The following is a 10,584-nucleotide window of genomic DNA, read 5'->3' on the forward strand; positions in this document are numbered from 1 at the left end:
CCATCAATTATCAAATCACCAAGGATTGAAACCTTTGAGATTTACGATCCGTTTCCGAGCAGTTTTATTAAATTAGCTTTATACCTCCTGTGATCTTCTGTGGGAGGAGTTGCTCACCTTTCATGGGATAAGATAAGATTATCTTTTATAAGTCTTTATAAGTCTTTATAAGTTTTTAATCAACCCTTTCAATTATTTATGTTTGAATTACTCTTGTGAGGACCTGATGAACCCATGAATCATAGAAGATAAGAATATTTACCTGTGCCAAGAAAAACATGTTTTCGTGAACTGAACTGAGTCGAGGAAGAACTCATTATGTTCTGGTGATCAAGATCACGGGGCGGTTTCAATATTTCACTGAATTCCCAGAGAATACCAACGCACTGACATATGTGTGTAATTTGAAAAGTCTGTTAACGGATCAGCCGTAATATTTTAACCATACAAGGTAGACTTGCCTCAAGCTATGAGATTAGGAAACAATCTCCTCCAAATCGTGTCGGCTACGATCGGATCGTTCAGTTTTACATAACGAATAACAATGTACAACTCAAGAGGAAGCAGCTGGGAATCTTTGAAAACATCATTCCCAGTGGTTTCTGGGATGTGTAGTCCCCTCGCTCTCAAAATAGTTATGTTCACAGACGTGTACCATCGCCTTTTTTTCTGTTTTACAATCATGTCTTTGCTCTGAATCAAATATTTCATGGTCGATATTCATCCTGAAGCTGGTCGACCTGGTTCCAGGATCAGAAATATAAATTTAAAGGATTTTCTGAAATGTCAGTGGAGAAAATTGTTGGTAAATTTACTCCCGGAACCAGGGACGTTCTGAAAGTGGACTCTAACTGTTCAAGGCTGACTTCTATCTTTTCCCATATAACCCATATTTTTCACTAAAAGGTTCAACTGTTCCTTTAAAAGCAGCCATTCTGTAATAAATGTCATATATCCTGGTTCAAAAATTCAGAAAAAACAATGAGTGATATTTTTGATTGGATGGAGATAAATGAATCCTCTGCAAATATTCATAATTCTAATAAATGTCTTAACATGAGAATCCTCCCTGTTTACCTTGTGTCCGAGTTTTTTAACTCAGTCACGAGTCATATCACTGTGTCAGATCCTAATCTTCAATCTCACTGTTAATGTATCACCTGTTGCAGTGACTGGGGGGGAAGATGCTGTATAAAAGTTCACCTTCCACCTCTGCGTGCCCTCAGTGTGAGGATTCCCGTACAGGCGCACGACATGGGGAAAGGTTTCTACATCAGTAAAGCTGTTGGGGTGGTGGGGGTCATCCTGGGTGCAGGGGCCCTGGCAACAATCATAGCTCTGTCTGTGGTCTACTCGCAGGAAAAGGCAAAAAATAACGACAATCAGGTTTCACCTACAGACGGACCAACAGTCGGACCAACGACATCCAAACCCGATGTAACGACGCCGGCCCCGTCCAACGAAGCCTGGGACAAGTACCGGCTCCCCAAGAGCCTGGTGCCGGAGCACTACAACGTCAAGCTGTGGCCCCGACTGACGGCAGACCCCTCCACTGGACTCTACATCTTCACTGGTGAGAATCAGTCGGTTTCAATAGCGTTGGTGTTTGAGTTAAATAAAATCCTCCTCTGTCTTCAAGAAATAAAAGCTGCAGGAGTGTGGCAGCTTTTCTTTCAGATGAAACAGTGATGGAGGTAAAGTCTGACGAGAGGTTAATGAATTACAGGATTCTGGATCAGGATGAGTTCCCTGACATCTGACCCTCACTCACCCGTCACCTGAAGGCCTCGTTGACACATTTGTTTTTTAAAACCTTCTTTTATAAAAAGCTTTTACAAATGTGTCACATCGACTCTTTACATTTATTCTGCTTCATTATTTATGATTTCATCAATTATCTTCAAAATTTCTCTGCTCATGTTCATTTATTCTCAATTTATTTACCTGTCTGTTATTATTTCTTCAAGGAATAAACCTTAAATCTACAGTTTCTCTGATTAGCAACGACAACTGATTTTTACAGAACCCTGTGTCCTGATACATGATATATTATTTGATCCTGATAGGACAAATAAGTTGCTCCGAGATAAAGTTTAATTATATGATGTCTGTAGAGGGAGATAACATTTTAGTAGCTGAGTTCTCGTCATCGCTGTGGCAGGTTGCCAGAGACGCATCTGAGCAAACAAGATTTAAAAAACGACTTCAGGTGCCTTTTCAAACAGAGCAAAGAAAAATAACTTACTGACAGAGAGGACTGATATCTATGAGTCTGTGTAATGGGGTGGAGCTTGATTCAATCTATGGGAATGGGATGTGACTGAGTTTCTAAACAAGTTTCATGTGGTTGCAGGTGAGTCCACTGTGGAGTTTAAGTGCACCGAGGACACAGACCTGATTCTCATCCATTCCAATAAGCTGAACTACACCAAACTTGAGAATGGCCAGTGGGCGAGGCTCAGCGCGGTCAACAGCGGCATCAAGCCCCCGGCGATCAAGAGTTCGTGGCTGCAGCCTGTGACTCAGTACCTGGTCCTGCAGCTAGACGGTAAACTCTTGAAGGACCAATGGTACCACCTGTTCACTGACTTCACTGGAGAGCTGGCTGATGACCTGGGAGGCTTCTACCGGAGCGAGTACATGGAGAATGGACAGCGCAAGTATGTGAACTTAATGTGTGAGATAACATGGAGTGTGAATCCAGAGGGTTAAGAAACTCTCAGTTTGGTCCTAAAAATAGTTTTGATACGAATCTATTTCAAAAGGTGTATTTTGTAAGAACAAAAGACCCAACATAGACAGTTCGAAGTCTTTGTGCTGATCCAGGCTAAAGAGTTCATTGATTAAAGTAAATTGATCACATTAATTCAACCGTCTTGCTTTTGGCAAAACTCCATACAAGATGTTTTTCAAACACAAACCTAATTTGTCTTTTTCCTGTCAGGGTTGTTGCGACCACTCAGATGCAGCCGACAGACGCCAGAAAGGCTTTCCCCTGTTTTGACGAGCCGGCTATGAAAGCTACTTTCAACATCACTCTGATCCATGACCCTGTAACGGTCGCCTTGTCCAACGGGGCACAAAGAGGTGAGTTGCACGACAATACCACGTCTATATTCATCCTCTAGGACATATTGACTGAATGAGGAAGGTAATAATAAAAATAACTTTTCTCTTGTACAGACTCAAAGGCCGTCTCCATTAATGGCACGACTCTGAAGCAGACAGATTTTGAGCAGACTGAGAAAATGTCCACCTACCTGCTGGCCTTCATCGTCAGCGAGTTCGGATTCATCAACAACACCGTTGATGACGTTCTGGTAACTGACACATACCTCTGCCATGAATTTTCTTATCTACGACTTTCGTTACAAGTTAAACGACACAAACAACATTGTTTCTCACTAGCATGCGTGAAACAGCTGAAATCAAATTAAAACCATTACAGAATTAATGGTTTCAATAAATGTTCAGGCCAACAGAAATGAATGTTGCGAATGTGTTTGATTCTCTTCTCAGATCCGTATCTTCGCCCGGAAGCCTGCTATCGATGCAGGACAAGGAGAGTACGCCCTCAACAAAACTGGACCCATCCTGAAGTTCTTTGAGGGATATTACAATTCCAGTTACCCTCTGCCAAAATCTGGTGAGTCAGCCACATGATGATCTGGATCTGGGTGAGTCTGGTTTCACCCTGAGAGTAGATCCCTAATCAGTCAGCTGCCACTTTCAACCTGAGGAGGTTACTCTGTGTTTCGCGTATGAAGCCTTTGAGAGGCCAAACAACCTTAAATAGATAATTATACTTGATTATTCTATTCTCTGCGCAATGAACCATGAATGATCTCTTTCCTGAAACAGATCAGATCGCTCTGCCAGACTTTAACGCTGGAGCCATGGAGAACTGGGGTCTGATCACGTACAGGGAGACGGCACTGCTCTACGATGAAGCAGTCTCCTCCAACTCCAACAAGGAGAGGATTGCTACCATCATAGCTCATGAACTGGCTCACATGGTTCGTTGTCATTTCTGGGTTCACCTCCACTAATGTATAATGTCAAATCTTTTCTTTTGTCTGTATCTGTCGAGTGAATGAATGTGGTAAATCTGAATGTGGTGAACAACGATTGTGGAATTCCGAGTGGAATTCGTTGTGTGTGAGAGTGATGTTTGTGTGGAAGTGTTGTGTTTATCTGTCCAGTTCTTTTTGCATAATTCTATTGACCATCAGAAAGACAGACAAAACGGAAACATAACCTCCCAGGCTGAAGTAAAACAAGTATAGGGCCCAGGAGGAAACCCTGGGGAACACCACTGGAGAGCACGGCACATTATTGTGGTGACCCTTCAAGTAGACAGACAAAATGATAATTCTACATTACCTTGAAACAAAGGTCAAGAGGACTTGGATGCCTTTTGCTTCATGTCTCAATTGAAAAATATTCAAGTAGCTTCAAGAATAATGAATCTGAAATGAGTCGAGTCCAAACCATGCCTGCATTCCTACTGTTTTTGTTTCATTCATGCAAATTTTCTTGGCATTGTCACATTTTTCTCTTTAATGTCTTTATAGTGGTTTGGTAATCTGGTGACCCTGAGATGGTGGAATGACTTGTGGCTGAATGAAGGCTTTGCATCGTATGTTGAGTACCTTGGAGCAGACGTGGCCGAACGGGAGTGGAACATAGTGAGTATTTCCCAGTCTGTGTTCTCTCCTTCTCACCAAATGGACAGATCTGAACTCATGTAGAACACTGGAGCTGGTGTCCGGTGGCGTTTTCAGCGTTCTGTCTAATCTGCTCCACAACAGAAAGACCTCATCGTGCTCAATGATGTCCACAGGGTGTTTGCCGTCGATGCTCTGGCTTCCTCTCACCCTCTGTCGGCTAAAGAAGAAGACATCCAGAGACCAGAGCAGATCAGCGAGCTGTTTGATGCCATCTCTTACAGCAAGGTGAAGTCACACTCCTTCCCTTAAACCAAGTTCTCACTTCATGAGTTTAAATGACTTGTGTCCCACTCTCATATCATGTATTTTCCTAGCGTCAATGAACCCAGGTTATGTTTTATATTCCTGTCCTGTAGAACTATTTGATTGTCTGAAGGACTTGATTGATTTGTCACAATGCTGCTGAAACACACCCTAACCCTAACCCTGAACATGTCAAATGACTGTCGTTCCTCAGGGAGCTTCTGTTCTGAGAATGCTGTCGGATTTCCTCACTGAAGAAATCTTCGTAATGGGACTCAGGGTAAGAACCTCATTGAGGAACACGATAAAATAAATATTTTCAAATGTGTTTTCTCTTTGTTTCTCAAACATGAGAATGTGCCCATAATTAGGGTTGAGTTTGTCTCAGTTTTTACATATTGTAAGTTTAAAAAATTGTTCCGGAGCCGGAACACATACAGAAGCACAGAACAATGGTTGACAATGAGAAGGGCCAGGATAAAATGAAAGTTGAAATCAAAGAATTAAGTCGAACCCTGCAAAGCTAAGTAACATCTTTCTCTTGCAGACCTACCTGAAGGAATTTGCATTTGGGAATGCAGTTTACACCGACCTGTGGAACCATCTGCAAATGGCAAGTTCTTTTCTCCAGATTCCTCACATTCTTTGAACCCTTAGAATCGTCTGTTACTTATAGTTTTGTTTCCACAGGCCGTTAACGCCACTGGCACTAATCTGCCTGGAAGTGTCCAGGACATCATGAACACCTGGGTGCTGCAGATGGGTTTCCCTGTGGTCACCATAAACACCATCAGTGGGGACGTCTCCCAGAAGCACTTTCTCCTGGATCCAGACTCTGAAGTCACAGCTCCGTCTCCCTTCAAGTATGAAAACACACTTTCTATCCTCGGCCCTTCTCATAAGAACAACAAAGTCATGACGTACCAGCAAAATATGAATTCTCCACTATCGTCTTCACAAAAGGCAAAATGCATAAACAGCGAAAACTAGACTAATTGATGTATTTGTTTCACCTACAGTTATGAATGGATTGTTCCAATCAGGTGGACTAAGAATGCAACAGCCCAGACACCTTATTGGCTGGAGCAAAAATTAGGTATGATGTACAGACTGCAGCAACAATGTTGGGATTTTAACAAGTCACATTCATTCACACGCACTACTCTTAGATGGTTGTGGTCGGCCTTTCAGCAATCAATAATAAGTCAAACTAATGAGTAATCAGCATGTATCATTTTTGCCTCGAGTGACGAGTCCATATTTCAACTTCCGTTTGAATCACAAAGATATTACCGTGGCAACGAGATTAACAAAGCCAACCAGTTAATTCACTTTCTCATTTCATAAGGAACGTAGATTTTTTTTTACGCACTTCATTCAAAAAACGTTAGCGAATACAACAACTCAATTGACAACAAACTGACGTCGGACACACAACGTCTACCAACCAATCAGAGTCAAGTATAGATCTAGACTCCGGCCACATAAGTGATGACAACAGGACGAAATTCTTTAGTCCCTAAATTACAACGTGAAACCAAAACTAACAATAAAACAACAAGAGAAAATGTTCTAACTCCGACCTCCTTGTCTTCTGTAGCAACAAACGAAGCGATGAAGACGACAGGAGGCGACTGGGTGCTGGCCAACCTCGATGTGGTGGGTTACTACAGAGTCAACTATGACGACAGCAACTGGGACAAGCTGCTAAACGCTCTGAGCACCAATCATAGTGTAAGACACTTCTGACTGATGCCTTCATACAAACATGTTTCCTAATGTTTCCTTTCAAGAGAACTAACAGAGACATGTTGTTTTTCCAGGTTATTCAAGTGATCAACAGAGCGCAGCTGGTGGATGATGCTTTTAATTTGGCGAGGTGAGAATTGTTAAGAGAAAAAAGTTGTAACATTCAGAGAATAAAGTTGCAACATTAAGAGAATGAAGTTGTCACATTTACAATAAACCTCAATTATACAAATCAAGACAATGTCATACATTTCTGCAGAGCAGTAAAGAGTGGAATGTAGAACTTGTATTTTAACATGTTGTAAACTCCACAGAGCAAAGATCATCCCGACAGTCCGCGCCCTCAGTACAACCAAGTACCTGAACCAGGAGAGAGACTACATGCCCTGGCAGTCGGCTCTGGGGAACCTGAACTTCTTCTACCTCATGTTTGACCGCAGCGAGGTCTACGGCCCCATGCAGGTGTGCAACATTAAAATAAGAAACATGAAAATATAAAGAAGCAAAACTAATTGAGTTGCTTTCATGATCTGAACCTTAATGGAAATATCAGATTTCCTTAACTGCAGCATGTTCTCCTTGTTTTTAGGATTATCTGAGGAAACAGGTCGTCCCTCTGTTTGATTACTACAAGACAGAGACTGGAAACTGGGCTAAAGTACCGACTGGACATATGGACCAGTGAGTAAAGATCCCTCAGGCGTCCAGAGCACTTCACAAACATGCTCACTCACATCCTCTTCACGTCTTCTAAGGCTCGTCTTCCTCATGTGTCCTTCAGGTACAATCAGGTGAATGCCATCAGCCAGGCGTGTAAGACGGGCCATGAGGAATGTCTGACCCTGGTGAAGGGATGGTTCAAACAATGGATGGACACAAAGAAAAACCCGTGAGTGTAAAAACCATCCCAATGGAATTCTTATTACTCTTAAATCTGTGCTGTACTGAGATTTAGACACTTCTTCTCTTCTTCAGGATCCACCCCAACCTACGCACCACGGTGTACTGCAATGCCATCGCAGCAGGTGGCGCTAAAGAGTGGGACTTTGCTTGGTCGGAGTTTCAGAAAGCCACCATAGCTAGTGAAGCTGAGAAACTGCGCTCGGCTCTGTCCTGCACAACTCAACCCTGGCTGCTCCAAAGGTCTGCTCAACTTACCAAGATTTATACAGTATAAATACACATTTATACACACATTTATATATGTATTAACTCCTCCTGTTGCTGTGTGTTAATGCTCTCAGGTACCTGGAGTACACTCTGGATCCAAACATGATCCGAAAGCAGGATGCCACCTCCACTATCGTCTACATCGCCAACAACGTGGTTGGTCAGTCTCTGGCGTGGGACTTTGTCAGGGACCGGTGGTCGTACATTTTCAATCAGTGAGTGTGACTCAACATTTTCTGACGTCGCTGCCTGACAGTGAAACGTGAGAAACGTTTTACTGTCCAAAGAGATTCAGCTGTGCTCAGCATCTAGTCCAGAATAGGACACTTTAAATGAGAGTAGAAGGTTATAAACTCAGGTTTATGGAGTGTTAGGAAACACGAAGTGAAGCCCGGCTACACATAAAAAGATTTACTGTGGTTTTACAGTGCAGCTTATCATCAGTGAGATCTTTTATTGATACGGACGAACTTTGGTCACGACTCAAACGATGATGAGCAGCGTTTCAGTGCAGCTCATTCAGATCTGTAGTTGGACATTTCAATGATTATTCATATTCTACAAACTATATACATTTTTCACAAATGTAAGCAGTGTGATAACTGATAAGTATGTAATTGTTTAATGTCCAGACTGACTGAGATAGAGGTTACTAGGTCTGACAATGAGCGGAAATAAACTGGAAGAGGATGATCTTTATCTTTAATTTCGAGAAATAGTTTAAACGTCGAGAAAGAAATTAGCTGTCTGACTTGTAATTCTCTTTTGCACCTGCAGCAACATGATTGATTCCTATATTTCCATCTCCAGTAAAATGTAGATGCTTTTATTAAAAATTTCTTTTAATGAGATTAGTCTGTACACATGTGTTTTTAGTAGGTGTCAGGAAGAGCTATCATGTCCTTCAGATTCTTTTACTTTGAGGTCGTAAATATAGACAACAAACGGTTTAAGGGCAAAACTTAGTAGAAGTGGTTTTAAATAGCAGCTGATGGTTTGATTTCCCCTATCAGGTACGGTGGTGGATCCTTCTCCTTCTCCAACCTCATCAATGGCGTCACAAAACGCTTCGCCACTGACTTTGAGCTGAAACAGGTTCGATATTCCACTATGAGTTTTTATGGAATGACGCAAACACAGCGTTTGTCTCTTGAGCTGCAGTTGCTACAACACCTGAGCATTGAAGTGCTTCTCCTTGATATAGCGAAACACTTTAAACACAGTTGTTATCATACAGGGTTGTGGCCTTTACAGGAAAATACAGCATTGTTTTACAACCTCATAGCTGGTGGTGAGTCTACCTTGGATGGTTAAAATATTATGGCAAAAAATTTAAATATCTCTTCAGAAACTGAATGAGATTTTTCCTTTGGGACCGTAACCATTAACCAAAACCCAAAGAGATGTCATCAAATATCTTGTTTCGTCCGACAAAACTAAAAACTCTCAGCTTTTAAAAACTTGGGGAAAACACAGAAATGGTATCCAGCTGCTTTTATTTAATGAAGGAGGCAGAATCCGCAGGTTACGCCTCTAATTTAAAATCAAACATGAGCTTTGACGATTCTGATCTGACACTAATTTCGTTTGGAACCTTTAACTTGAGCTGAGCATTGAACTGCTTCTCCTTGATATTGGAAAACACTTTCACCACAGTAATTATCATACAGAATTATGGCCTCTACAGGAGATATAGCATTGTTTTACAATTTTGTAGATTGTTGTGAGTCTACCTTGGATGGTTCAATTATTATGGCTTAAAATTTAAATATCTCTTCAGAAACTGAATGAGATTTTTCCTTTGGGAGCCAAACCATTAACCAAAACCCAAAGAGATGTCAACAAATATCTTGTTTCCTCCGACAAAACCAAAAACTTAAAACTTTCAGCTTTTAAAAACATGAGAAAAACACAGATCTGATCTGACACAAATTTCTTTTGGAACCTGTAACACTGGTGTTTTCATGAGTTTATTACCCAGGAGAAGCTTTTCCACACTTTGTCCTCCCAGTCATCGGTGTTGTTATCAAACTGCTGAGTCACTTCCCCAGACGCTCATTTCTCTGTTTTGTTCGTCGTCACAGCTGCAGCAGTTCAAGGCCGATAACTCAGAGGTGGGTTTCGGCTCCGGCTCCCTGGCGGTGGATCAGTCCATCGAGAGAACCATCGGCAACATGAAGTGGATCGCGGAGAACAAGCAGAACGTCCTGAACTGGTTCTTGACTGAAACAAAGCCCTGATGAAGCTGCGTGTTCACCCTTCATGTACATGTGATTAGAAATAAACCTTTTCCAACACAACGAATGTCGCTCGGAGCAAGAGGAGATTTTGCACTCAACTGGAAAAAAGTAGAATCACAGTGTATTTCAATACTTGGAAAATAAAAGTATAATCAGAAATTATGTTTTTATATTTAAAGCCGGAGAGAAGATGTTTTTGTTGTTGTTTGTTTTATACTTTTTAATAAATCACAGTTTTAAATACTTGAAGTCTCTGAAATGAACAAAATTACTGTTCCTTTTTCTCACTTTTGGAGTTTTGTAACAAGTCAAAGTCACTCTTAGTTTTGTTCTTGTAATGTTGTGTAAAGAAAAACATGTTCATCCTCTTTTGTTCATATCGGCTCTGTATTTAATAATGTTATCTTGTAAATTAAAAAGTGGATGTTTATTTTCTTGTCACATTAGAAAAT

At 41.3% G+C, this 10,584-nt stretch overlaps 1 protein-coding gene across 1 annotated transcript; it reads left to right on the top strand.

Moving 5' to 3' along the window:
* The first annotated feature begins 1,228 nt into the window (after positions 1-1,228).
* On the top strand, positions 1,229-10,562 carry LOC133954650 (aminopeptidase N-like). The gene is made up of 21 exons (XM_062389076.1): positions 1,229-1,573; positions 2,354-2,660; positions 2,945-3,087; positions 3,184-3,320; positions 3,520-3,646; positions 3,862-4,016; positions 4,575-4,688; positions 4,812-4,955; positions 5,188-5,253; positions 5,521-5,586; positions 5,664-5,836; positions 5,993-6,069; positions 6,574-6,707; positions 6,797-6,852; positions 7,037-7,184; positions 7,312-7,403; positions 7,504-7,611; positions 7,698-7,865; positions 7,967-8,107; positions 8,906-8,987; positions 9,977-10,562. Exons 1-21 carry the CDS (start codon positions 1,255-1,257, stop codon positions 10,130-10,132), a joined length of 2,913 nt encoding a protein of 970 aa, XP_062245060.1. The 5' UTR covers positions 1,229-1,254; the 3' UTR covers positions 10,133-10,562.
* Positions 10,563-10,584: the final 22 nt, after the last annotated feature.

This window comes from Platichthys flesus, chromosome 6, assembly GCF_949316205.1.
Source record: "Platichthys flesus chromosome 6, fPlaFle2.1, whole genome shotgun sequence".
In the NCBI taxonomy this organism is placed as follows: Eukaryota; Metazoa; Chordata; class Actinopteri; order Pleuronectiformes; family Pleuronectidae; genus Platichthys; species Platichthys flesus.

Excerpts from the sequence above, each read along its gene's own strand:
- LOC133954650 (XM_062389076.1), top strand. The coding sequence starts at position 1,255 with ATGGGGAAAGGTTTCTACATCAGTAAAGCTGTTGGGGTGGTGGGGGTC. Across the intron at positions 4,689-4,811 it reads CCGAACGGGAGTGGAACATA|AAAGACCTCATCGTGCTCAA; the intron begins GTGAGTATTTCC and ends GCTCCACAACAG. Across the intron at positions 5,254-5,520 it reads TCTTCGTAATGGGACTCAGG|ACCTACCTGAAGGAATTTGC; the intron begins GTAAGAACCTCA and ends TTTCTCTTGCAG.